At 51.7% G+C, this 17760-nt stretch overlaps 1 protein-coding gene across 8 annotated transcripts in view; it reads right to left on the bottom strand.

Moving 5' to 3' along the window:
* Positions 1-17760, bottom strand: part of BMP1 (bone morphogenetic protein 1) — a 49827-nt gene that overhangs the window by 12119 nt on the left and 19948 nt on the right. For all 8 annotated transcript variants that reach the window (XR_013525514.1, XR_013525513.1, XM_035270058.3 and 5 more), the window contains exons 9-15: positions 8485-8587; positions 6178-6294; positions 5761-5906; positions 5432-5627; positions 4700-4825; positions 3114-3274; positions 2545-2725 (exon numbers count right to left, since the gene is read on the bottom strand). Coding sequence is in view for 6 of the 8 variants with exons in the window: in XM_035270058.3 (XP_035125949.2) it covers positions 2545-2725; positions 3114-3274; positions 4700-4825; positions 5432-5627; positions 5761-5906; positions 6178-6294; positions 8485-8587 (1030 nt within the window). In the remaining 2 variants the exon portion in view is untranslated. The remainder of the gene's footprint in view (positions 1-2544; positions 2726-3113; positions 3275-4699; positions 4826-5431; positions 5628-5760; positions 5907-6177; positions 6295-8484; positions 8588-17760) is intronic.

The following is a 17760-nucleotide window of genomic DNA, read 5'->3' on the forward strand; positions in this document are numbered from 1 at the left end:
TGCAAGGGGGCCTGTTCCTGATCCCCACGAGGAGGGGCGCCCAAGGGCTGGAACATCGGCTTCCAGAAGGCCCTGCTTCCCCAACCCAGGATCAGACAGGCCAGGCCCCTAGGGGCCACAGGAACCCAGGCCAAGAGGTGGAGTCCCCAAGTCCACTCCAAGGGTTCTTGCTCAGTTAACACATCAGAGGCAGCCTGATTGAGGGCCCCCATAAGCTACCTTTGAATTAGCCCTGCAGAAAATGTAGGGTGAAGGGTACCCTATAAGCCATCCTGGGGTTCACAGAGGACATCTCCAGTGACCATGCTAGAAACCTTGGGGAGCCCAGCTACGGACTGAGCAAAGCCTTCACTCCACCCCTTCCTCACATTTGTGCCTAGAAACCTAGTCCAGTGCCTGGTACACAGCAGGGGTAAAATTACACCTGCCAAATGCATGAGTGAATGGGTAGGTGCATGAGTGGGGACAGTAAGTCCTGAGGAAGGCTGCTTCAGTACCTGGGGCAGGAGCAGGCAGCCTCACCTGGGAGCTGGGGGGGCAGGTTGCAGGGGGGTAGGGTGGAGGAGGTGGGCACGGGCCCAGGCAAGGAGATGGCACTCACCCTACAGTGCCCAAATGCCCGGGAAGGTGGCAGGGTCAGACTGAAGGTCTTCAGGCTCTTTCTTCTTCTTGGCTTAGGGTCTCCTCGGTGGGTGTCCCAAAAGTCCAAATAGCCCCCTTCCTGGGGGGCCAGAGTCAGATGCCCCAGGCCTTGGGCTGAGCCTCGATTCCCCTGGCGGGGGTGCTCTGCAGGTTTCTTGTGCAATGGGGCAATGTGTGTGCGCATGTGTGTGTGCATGTCTCTGTGCAGGGCTCAGGGTGGGGTGGGCACAGTGTCAAGCGGAACAGCAGAGCAGAGCAGTAACTCCAGGCCTGAAAGATGTGTCAGTCCCCAGGGCCCCTCCAAGACTGGAGCAACAGAAAGGTGGGAAGAGATGAGAGTAAGCAGGTAATGGTTTCCCGGGGCACAGCCTGCCCCTGAGCAGTGCTACATCCTCTCAACCCTCTGGTGAGCACCTCTTAGGAGTCCCAGGTGGGCGCAGGGAAGAAAGAAATTGGCCTGGCATGGGGAGGGTCTCAGCAAGCAGGGGCTGGGGGCAGGAGGTCAACGGGCACTGTAAGCGGAGCAGGGTGGCTGGCAGTGCCAAGCAGGGAGCCAGTGCAGGGGCAGGTGCATGGCATCTGGGGGTCAGGCAGGGGTGCGGGGCAGCCACAGAGGGGGCTTGAGGATGCAGGAAGCTGGGCAAAGGAGGGGAGAAGGAAGGCAGCGTGGACTGGGCTGTAGGTGTCCTGCCTTCCTGCCTACCCCATCCTGCCCAGCAGGCTGGCAGAGTGAGGATCCTGGGCCTGCTGCAGCCAGCCCCTGACCTCCCTCTCTCCCCTGCTCCACTGTACTCCTGTCCTTCACTGAATGAGCCTGGGTCTGTTTACCTCTGGGACTACCTTGCAGCCTCACCCCAGGGTGAAGGACTGAGTGATTCACAAAGAAGAGGAGGTCTTCTGACTTGGAGGCCCAGCTCAGGGGCTGGGCCAGGGGCTGCTGATCACCATCGAGACCACTGGAAGATGGGGCCATCAGAGGCTCAGATGAGTACCAGGGACTGGAGCCCAGGCCTTATGTGGGGCAGCTGTCAATCAACATCTGCTAATTGGATCTGAGTTCCTGCCCACTGGCTCAGGGGAGCCCCAAGGCTTGGGAATTGAAGGAAGTGGGTGACTCATCTTTCTTCTTTTTTTAAAAAAATAAAAATTTGAGAGATAAGGTCTGGAGTGAGGGATGAGATCATCATTCACTGCAGCCTCAAACTCCTGGGCTCAAGCAATCCTCCCACCTCAGCCTCCTAAGTAGCTGGTACTACAGGCACACACAACTACACACACCCTGCTAATTTAAAAACTTTTCGTAGAGACGGGGTTCACTATATTGTCTAGGCTAGTCTTGAACTCCTGGGCTCAAGTGATCCTCCCACCTCGGCCATCCTAAGTGCTGGGATTACAGGCATGAGCCACCACGCCTGGCCACACCTCATCTTTCTGAAGGCCCCAGTGTGAACCTATTTGACTTGTGCAGAGTCTGATTAGAAGTCTGACTACTGCCAGAGACTCTGCCCCACACAGTCCAAGGCAAACACTCGCCTCTCCTCCATCCACCAACATTCTTGAACTCCCTGTTCCTAGGACCTGCCCTCTCCCAGGACTTGGCTTGCACAGCTCCTGACACCTGGAATTCCCTCTTCTTCACTTCCAATGCTGGTTTCTGAATGTTCATGTTCTGCCCATCCTCCGGCCCCAGCCATCACAGCCCAGCCCTGAGGGCTCAGGGATAATGGGATGTGGGTACTGCAAGGGCTGGCTTGATGGGGAGTGAAGTGATGAGGAACAGAGGGCAGACTCTGCCTGCCTGGCACCAGGGAGGGTTGGGGAGTGTGGGGTGCAGGGGCAGGGAGAAGGAAGCCCTGTTCTCCGAGGAGAGGCAGGGCCAGGAACTGGGCAGTCTAGGGGTACCTGAGAAGAAGTGGGCCTTGAAGCCCTTTTTGGACACGGTGTTGTCGGACTTGAACTCCACACGCATGTTGTTGTACTGGGAGGTGATGACCTCGGGCTTCTCAGAACCACAGAACTTGCCATGCAGCTTGGAGTCGGCCGTGAGTCCACTGCGCACCTCCACAAAGTCATACTTGCACACCTGCAGGGAAGCCCAGCTCCAGGCCGACCTCCTCCAGGAAGCCTCTCCTGACTACTCCCACCCTCAGGAAGCTCCCTGCTCTGCACATCCTTTAGCCCTGTCTTCGCTGCTCCCCATCACTGGCTCCCCAAGCCAGTTCTAAGCCTTCCCTTGCTCTACACGCCTCCCTAACACAATGTCCTTCCTCCCACTTGCCACATGTCCCCTCACCCCCTTCAGGACCCTTCCTGCTGGGCCTCCTGTGCTTCCTGAGCTGGCAGCAGTCTCTCCTCGACATTTGCAGCGTGTTTCTGGCCGGTCCACTCTCAGAGGGCAGGAAGCAGGCACTGAGCTGAATGCCCACACCTCATATCTTCCTGCCCCACCTCAGTGTCTGGTGGGCACTTACATCATTGCCCTCTGTCTCGAAGAAGTCAAACTGCAGGGAGATGCGGTACTGGGTGGGCGCCACCAGCTGCCAGATGCAGTTCTTGTTGGGAGGGTACTCCTTGGGCCAGCCTGGGCTGGTGATGGAGCCGTTGAGCTTGGTGAGGAATCCACCACAGGCAGCTGCAGGGACAGGAGAGGTGGCACCATCTGCAGGGAGCCCCTGCAGGGAAGGGCTGAGATGCGGGCTGGGATGCAGTAAGAAGATGGGGAGCCTGTAGACTCCCCGAGGCTCAGGGACCTGTGTCTGGTCCCTCTGGGGCAGACGGGAGGGAGGGAGGGTGGGCTGGGAGTCTTCAGGGGTGAGCCTGTAGGAGGAGCGGGGAAGTTAAGGTGTTATAAGTGTGGCCATTTCTATTTTCTCTGAGAATGAACAGGTCAAGAATCTGCCAAGAGGGAACAAGGGGGAGTAAGGGACTCAGGGAAAGCAGTTCAGGGACCGGGGCAGTCCAGGGAGGTGCAGGAAACGGAGCGACTCAGGGGCAAGATCAGCCCAGTGAGCTGGAGCCATCAGCCTCAGAGTGCTGCCACCAGCATCTCGGCACCATGCGTGGAGAGGCAGAAACAGTGCCTGTCCCACAACAAGGGTTTCCAACCTGGAGATCACAATACCCTGGTGGGTGTTGAAATCAGTGAGCAGGTCAAGATTGTCATTTACAAAAAGAAACAAAACTCAGAACACCCCAAGAATGAAAAAAACAAACCAAAGACAGAACACATCCTACAGGGTGACAGTGTGTTCCCGGGGTTGCAATGTGACATATCTTTTTTTTTTTTTGAGAAGGAGTCTCACTCTGTCGCCCAGGCTAGAGTGCAGTGGCTCGATCTCGGCTCCCAACAACCTCTGCCTCCCAGGTTCAAGGGATTCTCCTGCCTCAGCCTCCCGAGTAGCTAAGATTATAGCTGTGCCCCACCACACCCAGCTCATTTTTGTATTTTTAGTAGAGACAGGGTTTCACCATGTTACTCAGGCTGGTCTCAAACTCCTGACCTTGTGATCTGCCCACCTTGGCCTCCCACAGGGCTGGGATCACAGGAATGAATCACTGCACCCGGCCTGTGACATGCATTTCTTATCCATGAGCTATGAAAAGAGGGTTGGGGTATCAGTCTAGCTTTTCCAGGAAGGGGTCTGTGGAAGGGCGTAAGAAATCTTGGCAGTGACTGAAGCCTGTAATCCCAGCACTTTGGGAGGCTGAAGGGTCGCTCGAGGCCAGGAGTTTGAGACTAGCCTTGGCAATGAAGTGAGAGCTCGTCTCTACAAAAAATGTTTAATTAGCCAGGCAAGGTGGTGTGCACTTGTAGTCCCAGCTACCTGGGAGACTGAGGCGGGAGGATTGCTTGAGCCCAGTAATTGGAGGTTATGGTGAGGTAAGACTGACCCGCTGCATTTCCAGCCTGGGTGACAGAGCAAGACCCTGTCTTAAAGAAAAAAAAAGAAAAGAAAAGAAAAAAAAAATATATATATATATATATATTTTTTTTTTCCTGGGCAGGTGGGCTGGGGCCAGGGAGGGAGCAGGCTCAGGGCAGTGTTGGGGCACTCACCCTCACAGTGGCGCTTGTCTGGGGCCAGCTCATACCCGGGGTCACAGCTGCACTTGTAGCTGCCCAGGGTGTTGAGGCAGCGCTGCTCGCAGCCCCCGCGGTTGGGCCGAGAGCACTCGTCCACCTCTGTGGTGGGGAGGAGAGGGTGTCACAGACTCCAGGCAGGGGCCTGGCCCCTCTTCCCACCTCTGCTCAGGGGTCAAGTCCAGGGTCCCTCATGCTTCTTGTGACCAACCCCTCACCCCATCCAAGGGAAGAAGTTGGCTATGAGCCTCACTTGTCTACTCAGCCCAGGACCTACCTAGCCCCTCAGCGGCTGGAACCCCACAGAGCCTCCCTTCTGAGCACATGGACTGGGCGAGCGCCCCTCCTGTGCTGTCCCTGACTAAGGACCCCTCTTTCATTTCTCCTTCAATCCTTATGTGAAGCCTGTTACTGTGCCCATTTTATAGATGAGAAACTGAAGTTCAGGGAGAATATCATGCCCAAGGCCACACAGGTGAAAAAGCCTCCAACTGCCTTGCTTCCTCCCTGAGTCCTATGGCAGGTCCTGCCTCTACTCCATACTGGGGGACCTCTTCTCCCCATTTAGCCCCAAGTTTCTTAGGGGCATGGCCCTGACATCTCACTGGCATCCATATGCCTCCTAGAATCTCCGTGTTGAATGAGTGAATGGAGAAGGAGTGAAGGTGATGGGCGCCTTGGGACAGGGGAGAGTAGGGTAGGAGGCACCTTTGAAAAAGTTGACGGCGAAGCCAGCTTTGTTGATGGATCCGTCGGAGACAAACTTGAGCCAGAGGCGGCTGGACGAGCTCTTGACGTCATCGGGCTTCTCGTAGCCACAGTAGCGCCCGATGAGGGGGCTGCTCTCACTGTGCCCGTCGCGTACCTCCAGGTAGTCGTAGGCACAGCTATCGTGGCGCTCAATCTGGGGGTTGAGACTTCATCAGTGGAAGGGGCTCTGGCTGCCAGGGACCCACCCTCAGGAGCCCAAAGAGAGGCAGCTGTTCAAGGGAGCGACTGCAGGATTCAAAAGTCAGATCACAGGGTCTCTGACCTACCTCGAAGGACTGGAACGTGAGGCCCACGTGGAAACCCTCGGACACCTGGATCCGCCAGATGCAGACTTTGCTGGGCCGGTAATCGTCTGGGTAGTTGGGTGATTGAATGTGGCCGTAGTCCTTTTTCACGTCACCCCCGCAGATAGCTGTGGGGACACAGGGTAGGGTGGGAAGGGGTGGTGGGTCAGCACGCTCTGCCCTGTGGGGGAGCTCCTTCCCCCACTCCTCCAGTCCCTCCCATACCGTCCCAGCTTCTCGGTCTCCCACCAACCCCCCAGTCCCAGCCAATCCCACCATTCTCTCTGCTTCCTCCCTTGGAGACCCACAATCTTGCCCCTAGGGTGCCCGAAGGGAGTTGTTCTAGGATGCCCAGGGACCTCCCATCTGACTCCTCCCATCCGCCGCCTTCCTCAGTACCTTCATAGACGGCAAAGAAGCCCTTTCCAACCCAATTGCTGCTGCTGCGGAATTCAACCCAGAGGCGGCTGTCAGTGGACACGATGGGCTCAGGGAGTTTGGACCCGCAGAAGCGGCCTGTGCAGATAGGGTGGGTGGAGGCGTGGTAAACCCTGAGGACACCCCCTGTGGAGGCCACACCTCTCCAGGAGGCTTGGGTGCCTAGGCCCTGATCTGTGGCCCCCCTGCTTCACACATTCCCAAGACTGTACACTCTCCGGTTGCCTCCTGTCTGGTCCAGGGTCCAACTTGGCTTTAGAGAACCAGAGGCCACTTGAGGGATAGGACGTGAGCCTATTTTCAGGAGGAAAGGTAGATCTTTATTTTTATTTTAGATGGAGTCTTGATCTGTCGCATGGGCTAGAGTATAGGCCCTGATCTCAGCTTACTGCAACCTCTGCCTCCTGGGTTCAAGCGATTCTCCTGCCTCGGCCTCTTGAGTAGCTGGAACTACAGGCATCTGCTATCATGCCTGGCTAATTTTTGTATTTTTAGTAGAGATAGGATTTTGCCATGTTGGCCAGGCTGGTCTCGAACTCCTGACTTCAGGTGATCTACCCACTTCAGCCTCCCAGAGTGCGGGGATTTCAGGTGTGAGCCACTGTGCCTGGCCAAGGTAGATCTCTATAATGTGCAACTATACATGTGTTCTATTTACCTTTTTTTTTTCTTTCTTTTTTGAGACAAAGTCTCACTCTGTGCCCAGTGGTACGATCTTAGCTCACTATAACCTCTGCCTCCTGGGTTCGAGCAATTCTCTGCCTCAGCCTGCCGAGTAGATGGGATTATAGGTCTGTCACCACGCCCAGCTAATTTTTTTTTTTTGTATTTGTAGTAGAGGCAGGGTTTCCCCATCTTGGCCAGGCTGGTCTTGAACTCCTGATCTCATGATCTACCCGCCTCAGTCTCTCAAAGTGCTGGGATTACAGGCGTGAGCCGCCACACCCGACCAATGTGTTTTATCTACCTTTCTAGAGACCATTCTACCATCATTATTTACCTTTTCTTATTTGCTTTCTATGCAAAGAAGTAATCATGAGAAATCAACATGGCTTTCTTTATACATTACAAACTGCCTTCACAGACATGTTTTTATTTGGTCAATTGCAAGGGATGCCCCAGGACCCTAAATAAATCCCAGAATCTGGGGACTGGGTCAGACAATGTCCACTTTGAAATAAAAATGAACAAGAGTCAACCTAAGTGGATGAGGCCAGCCATCTGTGGAATTCTTTGTAGTGAAGAATTGCTAGGAATGAGCTGTATGTTCCTAATAAGGCCAGAGTTTCCCAATATTCAGCAAGGGACACAGGGTGCTGGCCAGGAATGTAAGTTATGAAAAAGAAACTCCCATCTTGGAAAAACACTAACACGTCCGAGGGAGGAAGTGTTGTAAGGACAGCTGCTTTGAATGACCGAAAAGGAATATTTAAATATCAGAAACTAGGGGGAAAAGAGAGGTTAGCAGGATCCGCCTGGCTGTTTTAGGCACAGGCTGAGGAGCAGAGGCTCTGTTGTCAGAGTGGTCCTGAGCGCCTTACAATCAATCCAGCCTGAAGGAGGAGACTCATACAGCTCCTTGGGCTTGCTGCAAATACCCTCTAGAAACACCTGCCTCCCTCTGCCCTAATTCCAGGTTCATTAAAGCACCTTCTGTCCTGTGGGTCTGACCGACTTATCCCCACTGACTCACCTCCTGCCCCCTACCCTCCTAGGAAAAAATCATCCTATGTGAACAAGGTCAGGCCACAGCACCCAGCATGCAGCCTCCAGCGGCGAGTTAGGAAACAGGCTGGCAGGTTTATGAAGACTCTCTTTTGAGCCAGGCTGCACTGTGGACACCCAAAAGCCAGAAGGGCAGACAGAAACAAATGGTACAGCCTCTGAAAGTGCCCAGATGAGGAGGAGACCCTGGGGCCGTGGAGATGCACAGAACAGCCTGTCTCTGTCTCTCTCTGTCTCTCTCTCTCTCTCTCTCTCTGTCAATTCCGATGACTCCTTGCACCACAGGGTGACAGCCACCTTCAGAGGGAGGTCCAGAAGCCTACACTGGGGACTCTGAAATCTGGATCGAGGACAGGACTTGCCTAAAGTCACACAGCAAGTGAGTGATGCAGCTAGCTGGGACTTAATGGTGCCAGGACTCCTGGCTCCCACACCAGGACATCGTCCCTGGCCAATGCTGGCCCTGTGGGAGGATGAAGAGCGTGAAGAGAGTGGTTCAGAGAGGGAATCAGTGTGGAGTCAGGTGGTGGCTGGTGCTGTTACCTCGGAGGGGCGCCTTCCTCCAGAAGCCATCTCGGACCTCCACGTAGTCGTACCAGCACAGGCGGCTGCGGTACAGGTCCAGGGATGTAAAGTTCAGAATAATCTAGGGCAACAGGGGAGGAAAAAGGTTAAGCTGTTCCCTACATTGCACCGGCCCTCTGCCAGCCCCACGATGAACACCACCTGCCTTACGCCAGGCAGCTTGCCCTGGGTGAGAGTTAAGGGGCTCCCGAAAGGAGCTCCTGGCACAGAATCACCCCTCCTCCCAGTTGTCTGTGTATGGTCTGCTTTCTTCCCAGAAGGCCCAGGAGGAGAAAGAGCCATCACTTGGGTTGAACCCCTGGCTCCAGCTCTCCTCCTAGTCAATTAGATAAAACAGCCAACAACACCTTCAAGAGGAAATTGATCTCCACAGTGGTAGGAAGGGCCCAGGCTGCAGGAGGGTACTAGGGGGTCTGAAGTGGGGATGAAGGGTCCCAGGAAGAGAGGTAGGGGGAAGAAGAGCTGAGTCACCAATCATCACTTATTTATTTTTTGAGTCAGGGTCTTGCTTTGTCATCCAGGCTGGAATGCAACAGCACAATCACAGCTCACTGCAGCCTCCACCTCCCAGGCTCAAGCGATCCTCCCACCCGAGCCTCCCAAAGTGCTGGGATTACAGGAGTGTGTCACTGCGCCCAGCCCCATCATCATTTATTGAGTGCTGATTCCGGGCAGGGGGACACACTAAGTGCCGAGGGGACACCAGATCTGAATACGTCCCTGTCCTCAAGGAGCTCCAGGCTTAGGAAGGGATGAGATACACACACAAGAAAGCTCAGACTCCAGTTACACAGCCTGGGGGGGAATCTCTGTTCTGCATTTCCTGCTGTGAGTCATTGAGCAAACCACCCAAACTCTCTGAGCCTCTGCTGTGTCCTGCATGCAATGGGGAGAAGTCTCTATCCTGACATTGCACTTACAAGGCACAGGCACCGTCTGTCCTGAGCACCTCATTTCAGGCTCCCAGCTCAGAAAACCCTCGCTTGCTACTGGAGGCACGTTACACCTTGGTGAGTACCAATCCTCCTCAGCAGGTGGGCATTTAACAGGTACAGAGTTTAATGACTTCTCTCCATTTTCAGGAAATGGAGAGAAACCACTTCCTCGGTAGGTTCCAGAGTGAGCCCAAAGCCTGTCATGTATTCAGAGCTCCAACAAGCAGGGATTCCAGGGATGAGTTCGCTGTGACCTTCGAGGCCCGTGCGGGGGACACTCGATGGTCTCAGGGGCCTCCTGCTCTGGGAGAGCTGGGTTTTCTGCTAGGGAAGGAGACAGCAGTCCTGCCTCCCTTGTAGCTTCTTGGAGAGTTACAGGCAGACAGAGTAGAGGCCAGGATGAAAAAAGAATCCAAGGTGGGTGCTGCCAATTGCTGTCTGTAGCCAGGGCCAATTGGCTGGTTGGGAGGAGCTCCTGGCTCCCAGTCATTGTGACATGAGCCTCATCCAAATACTTGGTGATTCCAGTATCTGACGAGGGGACTCTTTCCACTTCCTGGCTGCTCAGTTCTGTGACCTCCTCTCTCCACCCCTCTGTACCTTCCCGGCCACACACAAATATGTCACACCTCGCAGCCCAGCTTCACCAAGAATTGTCCGCCCCTCCATCATCTCAGTTTCACCAAGAATTGTCCGCCCCTCCATCATCTCAGCTTCACCAAGAATTGTCCGCCCCTCCATCATCTCAGCTTCACCAAGAATTGTCCGCCCCTCCATCATCTCAGCTTCACCAAGAATTGTCCGCCCCTCCATCATCTCAGCTTCACCAAGAATTGTCCGCCCCTCCATCATCTCAGCTTCACCAAGAATTGTCCGCCCCTCCATCATCTCAGCTTCACCAAGAATTGTCCGCCCCTCCATCATCTCAGCTTCACCAAGAATTGTCCGCCCCTCCATCATCTCAGCTTCACCAAGAATTGTCCGCCCCTCCATCATCTCAGCTTCACCAAGAATTGTCCGCCCCTCCATCATCTCAGCTTCACCAAGAATTGTCCGCCCCTCCATCATCTCAGCTTCACCAAGAATTGTCCGCCCCTCCATCATCTCAGCTTCACCAAGAATTGTCCGCCCCTCCATCATCTCAGCTTCACCAAGAATTGTCCGCCCCTCCATCATCTCAGCTTCACCAAGAATTGTCCGCCCCTCCATCATCTCAGTTTCAAGGGCCCCACTCTCCATTCGGTTCCCAGCTTTTCCCTCAGTTCTCATCACTGGGACCTTCAACCCACTGCACCCAGGGCAATTTCATTCCCGGTCACCCCCATCTAATCTCTCTCCTTACCAAGCTCAGCTCCACAGCCCATCCTTTTTCTTCTATTCATTTTAAAAATTCATACATGAGTTTGAATATATTTATTTGGGGCACCTTTTATTAATTGTTGTATTTTGTGATATAATTGAGATCATGTTTTTGAATAGCACACTATAGGCTGGGTGCAGTGGCTCACACCTGTAATTCCAACACTTTGGGAAGCCAAGGCGGGTGGATCACTTGAGTTCGAGAGCTCAAGACCAGCCTGGCCAACATGGTGAAACCCCATCTCTACTAAAAACACAAAAATTAGCCAGGCATGGTAGTGGGCATCTGTAATCCCAACTACCTGGGAGGCTGAGGCAGGAGAATCACTTGAACCTGGGAGGCAGAGGTTGCAGTGAGCTGAGATCATGCCACTGCACTCCAGCCTGGATGACAGAGTGAGACTCTGTCTCAAAAAAAGTAAAATAAAATAAAGCACAGCACACTATATACTACTCTTATTATTAATTATCATCAAAGTTATTATTATTGTAAGTGCTGGCATGTTGAAACACTGAAGGTGCAGGTCTGTTCTAGCTCTTGCTATGAAGTAGATGGCGTCTCATTACCTAATCTTTTAACTTTTTAGACAATGACCAAATGTGGGCCAGGCATGGTAGCTCACACCTGTAATTGAGCATTTTGGGAGGCCGAGGCAAGGGGATCGCTTGAGTCCAGGAGTTTGAGACCAGCCTGGGCAACATAGTGAGACTCCATCTCTAGAATAATTAAAAAATTAGCCAAGTGTGTTGGCACATGTCTGTAGTTCCAGCTACTTGGAAGGCTGAAGTGGGAGGATCGCCTGAGCCTAGGAGGCTGAGGCTGAGGCTGGGATTGTGCCGGCTCACTGAATGGATATTTGGTTTTATTGTATATATAGAAAAAATGTTTTTTATTATATATAATTTATATATTATATATAAAATATATATCATATATCTAACATATAATATACATTATATCATATATCTATATCCATGAATAGAGAGACTTGTAGGGAGCAAGTGAATAATTGGGAGAAATCAAGATAATGGCATTGTAAGCAGCCATAAAAATGACTTAAGTGCTGGCATGGAAGGGCGACCACCATTCATTGCTGAGTGCAAGGTATATTGCAAAAGACCATATACATGTGTATACAATTCCTTTGTGTCCTGTACGTATATACATGTGTGCACACATACATGCTTACATGCACATGTATACCTAGAAGGGTCTGGAAGGAGACACCAGGAAGTGTTACCAATGCTTAGTCACCTCTCAGGAGTGGGATCTGGAGTGGGGGTCAAGGGGAGAAAATTCCCTTGTTATTTTATGCATTTCCAGATTGTTCAAAACGTTTACTGTCTGCAGATGTTATTTTTATATCTAACAAACAACAAAATGACTTTAAGAGTGGCTGGCCAGAAGAAGGGAGACCGAGGGCCTAGTGAGGGCGCTCTGGCTCCTGACTCAAGCCTTCCCGCACTCCTCCACGTGGCCTCCCCAGGCCTGCCAAGCAGTTCTGCTCAGCAGCTGTGCTGAGGACAAGCATCCTCAGAAGCAACCCTGGCTCTGTCTGGGGAGGATGAGGTCAAAGCCACTGAGGAAGAAACCACGCCCAGCCGGCAGAACCCGAGGGCCCACCCAAGACCTCCAGAGAAGCAGGAAGAACCAGAGGTCGTGTCACTCAGGAGGGGAAACCTGCTCGGGCCAAGAGAGGCGTCCTACAGAGGAGACCAGTGACAGCTATATTGAGACCAGAGGTGTCTAATTAAGAGTTGTACTGGCTTCTGTCATGTGGAAACAGCTGTGTTCTGGTGGCAGGGTCACTGCCCTTTGCCAGAGAAAACCTGGCCAGCTCTGCCACTTCCGGGCTGGTGACTTGGGCCTGTGGCTCTGCTTCCTTAAGCCTCAATGTTTTTGTCTGAAATTGAGATGGGGCCGGGCGCGGTGGCTCATGCCTGTTATCCCAGCACTTTGGGTGGCTGAGGTGGAAGGATCATTTGAGCCCAGGAGTTTGAGATCAGCCTGAGCAACAGAGTGAGACCTCATCGCTACAAAAACATTAAAAAATTTGCCAAGCATGGTGGCACATGCCAGTGGTCCCAGTTACTCTGGAGGTGGAGGTGGGAGGATCACCTGAGCTGGGGAGGTCCAGGCTGGAATGAGCTATGATCACACCACTGGGCAACAGAGCAACTCTGTCTCAGAAAAAACCCAAAACTAGAGATGATCATAATGGCTCTGCTGGAGAGTTGGGGGGATTCGATGAGATATGGGGTGCAGAGTGTCCTGGTACAACCCGAATATAGGACATACTCCTCATGCTTGCTGCATGCTGGCAGGGGAGAAGTGATGGGACACCTCGCTTTTTGCCACAGTGTGCCAGCTCAGCACATCCCCCCTTGGTGACTCACTGTCTGGCTTCAATCTGACCTTGCTGCATGATCTTTACGCCTATCAAGCAGCTCTGTGCCTCCGCATCCTTGCTTATAAGAGGGTAAAGATGATACTGTCTGCCTCCCAGGACTTATGAGAATTCAATTCATATGTGTAACAAAGTTTACAAGTGTCCAGCACAGTAAGCACTCAATAAATGTTAACTTGGTTATTAGAATGAAGTTTGCTTAAGATTTTTTGGTATTTGAAATGGTTTAGACTAGAATCCTGGAATTAGAGAGAAATAGCATTCCTGGGAAAGTAGACCAGGGTTTCCTCATTTAAAAAGATTAGGGCTGGGCTGTGGGCACTGTGGCTCATGCCTGTAATCCCAGCACTTTGGGAGGCCAAGGCAGACGGATCACCTGAGGTCAGGAGTTTGAGACCAGCCTGGCCAACATGGTGAAACTCCATCTCTACTAAAAATATAAAAATTAGCCAGGCATGGTGGCGTGTGCCAGTAGTCACAGCTACTCAGGAAGCTGAGGCATGAGAATCACTTGAACCCAAGGGGTGGAGGTCGTAGTGAGCTGAGATCGAGCCACTGCACCCCAGCCTGGGTGACAGAGCGAGACTCCATCTCCAACAACAGCAAAAATTTAAAAATTAAATAAAATAAAAAGATTAGGACTATAGGAAAGATAGCAGCTAACACTGTCACTGTGTGATAAGTATTACTCCGGGGACTTATGTATCTTAATTTGTTTAATCCTCATACCTTTATGAGGAGGAGATTTTTAAGAAGGGATCACGGTCAGCAGATCACACGTGACAGTACCTCCAGGTACTATCACCAGACCCATTTTATAGATGCGGAAACAGGCCGGGCATGATGGCTCACGCCTGTCCCTGCACTTTGGGAGGCAAAGGCAGGCAGATCACCTGAGGTCAGGAGTTCGAGACCAGCCTGGCCAACATGGCAAAACCCTGTCTCTACTAAAAATACAAAAATTAGCCAGTCATGGTGGTGCATGACTATAGTCCCAGCTACTCAGGAGGCTGAGGCAGGAGTATCGCTTGAACCCAGAGGTGGAGGTTGCAGTGAGCCAAGATCACGCCACTGTATTCCAGCCTGGGTGACAGAATGAGACTCCATCTCAAAAAATATATAGATAGATAGATGAGTAAACAAAGGCACAGAGAGGTTAAGCAAGTTCCCCAAGACCACACAGTCAGTACATTGCACAGCTGCGAGTCAAACTCAGGCCCTCTGGCTCTTAAAGTTACACCCTCCACCAATCCTCCACATGGCTTCCCTGGGCCTGCCAAGGAATTCTGCTCAGCAAGTATACTAAGGACAAGGGTCCACTTTCCCTTCATCTTCAGAGCCCCCACCCTTCAAGCAGCATGGACTTAGGGTAGGATCCAGCACAGGCTTTGCAGAGGATGGAGGGATCCTTTTGGCCTGGCAGGGGACGTGGAGGTCAGGGAAGGCATCAAGAATTTGGGTTGGACCTTAAAGAATGGGCAGCATATCAGAAGGCCCGGATGGGAGTGAGGGCAGATACTACCAGTTCCAAAAGTTCTCATCTTCTTGGCACCTCTGCAAATGTTTGACCTGCTGACCGTGATTCCCTTCTTTTTTTTTTTTTCTTTTTTGAGACTGAGTCTTGCTCTGTTGCCCAGGCTGGAGTGCAGTAGCATGATCTCAGCTCACTGCAACCTCCACCTCCCAAGTTTGAGAGATTCTCCTGCCTCAGCCTCCCGAGTAGCTGGGACTACAGATGTGTACCACCACACCCAGCTAATTTTGGTATTTTTAGTAGAGACAGGGTTTCTCCATGTTGGCTAGGCTGGTCCCGAACTCCTGACCTCATGATCCACCCGCCTTGGCCCCCTAAAGTGCTGAGATTACAGGCGTGAGCCGCCTTGCCTGGCCGATTCCCTTCTTAAAACCATCTCCTCCTCATAAACCTTCTCCGTTGCTGGGGAACCAATGTCAATCCTCTCCACACCAGCTACTAATTACATGAATATAGACTTGGGGGATCCAAGAAGAAGGTTTTCCAGGTGGCTCTTTTCCTTTGACATACCCATGACATGCAGAATCAATTGTATACGATAAGATTTACTATCATTCACATTTCTGGCAATAAGCTGAGAACTGGGAGGCAAGTGAAAAACAACTTCTCCACAGCCAAAATAGATGGCAAAGTCCATCCGCTAACCCAGGTGGCATTCTTTCAGGTTGACAGTCGAAAGATCATAGACTTTGGAGTCAGAAAGTCCTAAAACTTGAATGCCAGTTTCACCACTACTACCTGTGTAAACCTGGGGAGATTTACTCAACACTTGGAGCCTCCATCCTCTTGGCTAGGGATAATCGTACCTAGGTCGTAAAGGGTGTTTCAGGGGCCAGGCACGGTGGCACATGCCTGTAATCCCAGCACTTTGGGAGGCTGAAGCAGGTGGATCACAAAGTCAGGAATTCAAGACTAGCCTGACTAACATGCTGAAACCCAGTCTCTACTAAAAATACAAAAATTAGCCAGGTGTGGTAACAAGCACCTGTAATCCCAGTTACTCGGGAGGCTGAGGCAGGAGAATCATTTGAACCCAGGAGGTGGGGAGGTTGCAGTGAGCTGAGATCATGCTACTGCACTCCAGCCTGGGCGACAGAGCAAGACTCCGTCTTAGGGGGAAAAAATATTACAGGGAATAGCAGCTTCCGGCATGTAAGGTGCCTAATGCTTTGCCTGGTGCATAATCATTAAACAATAGAGAGGCCGTTATTATTCTACTACACCAAGCTCTGCAGGCCCTTTGAATGTTTCCATTCCCAGGGTGTAGCTAGGCTTCCCTTACAACTCTCCAATTTCATTCAGGGCTGTCGATAGTTGTTACTTTGTGTATTTCTACAACCACATGTTGATTAATCTGGAATTTTTATACTTAGCCCTTTTCTCTTTCTGTAGCTCCAGGGAGACTTCTGAAAAAAGGGCAGGAGTTCTCTGGGAATTGTGGCAGATGCAGCCCCAAGGCAGAGAGAGAAGCTTTCAGGGCAAGGCCGTGTGTGTCCTCTAGAGAGAGACTAGTGCCAGCCCAGGCCAGCCGGGAACAGAGAAGGAAGCGGATCCTGACCAGCTGCCATACCCCGGCTGCCTGCATAAAACTCCCAGACAGGAAGGTAAGTATCGTGCCACCTGACTCCGCTGCTCAGGGCCAAGGACCTTCTTGTGCATCTGTACATCCTCAGTGGCTGGCCCAGTGCCGGGCACGTGGTAGGCACACTGGTTTGCCAAAGGGCACTAAAGTAATTGTTGAAATGCAACAGGGCTTCAGAACAAACACACCTAGTATTTCCATCACCAACTCTTGTATTGTAATTCAATTCTATGTATTTTGGAGAAGTTACTAAATTTTTCCAAGTCTGTTTTCTCATCTCCAAAACAAGGATAATGTTAGCATCTGGGCTGTAATGTTGCTGTGTGATAATGTTGGACAAAACGCACATAAAGAGTTGAACACATACCTGATCGATCATATGCTCAATCAGTGTTAGTTACTGCTATTATTATCTGTGGGTGAGATTTCCCAAGGCTGGAGAAATGGGAACCCTCTAGAAGGAAACAAAGGAAGCCCAGGACATAGCTGGTAGAAAACAGTAACAAAGGAATGCAATTTTTTGTTGTTTTGAGACAAGATCTTGCTGTCACCCTGGCATGAGTGTAGTGGCAAATCACAGCTCACATCAACCTTTAACTCCCAGGCTCAAGCCATCCTCCCACCTTGGCCTCCCAAGCTGGAATTAAAAGCACCCACCATACACCCAGCTAATTTTTAAAATTTTTTGTAGAGATGGAGTTTCGCCATGTTGGCCAAGCTGGCCTCAAACTCCTGGCCTCAAGTGATCCTCCTGCCTCAGTTTCCCAAAGAGTTGGGATTACAGGTGTGGGCCATATACTGGGCAGAATGGCAATTTTAAAGTGAGATTCAGAACAAGGAAGAATGGGTTCACTTTTTTTTTGAGGTGGAGTTTCCCTGTTGTTCCCAGACTGGAGTGCAATGGCACGATCTCAGCTTACTGCAACCTCCGCCTTCTGGGTTCAAGCAATTCTCCTGCCTCAGCCTCCCGAATAGCTTGGACTACAGGTGCGCACCACCATGCCCAGCTAATTTTTGTATTTTTAGTAGAGATGGGGTTTCACCTTGTTGACCAGAATGGTCTTGGTCTCTTGACCTCGTGATTCACCCGCCTCAGCCTCCCAAAGTGCTGGGATTACAGGCGTGAGCCACCGCGCCCGGCCACGGGTTCACTTTTAAGGGAAGATGGTAGAATGTCAACCGAGAGAGAAGCCAGAATTACTCAACTCTCGGTAAAAATCTGTCCTACGTAAGAATGTCTTCAAATTACAACAAATGAAAATAAGCATCGTTTGAAAAGAAAACAGAAGCTCAGTAACATAGAAGGAGGAGAGTCTGTGAGCACCTCTCTCAACTGGCTGTCTCCAAGCTCACCAAATGACATCAGAGGAGTCAAATAACTTGCAGATGTGATCAGCATGTGTAATCTGCAGAACT

The sequence above is a fragment of the Callithrix jacchus genome, chromosome 13 (assembly GCF_049354715.1).
Source record: "Callithrix jacchus isolate 240 chromosome 13, calJac240_pri, whole genome shotgun sequence".
In the NCBI taxonomy this organism is placed as follows: domain Eukaryota; kingdom Metazoa; phylum Chordata; class Mammalia; order Primates; family Cebidae; genus Callithrix; species Callithrix jacchus.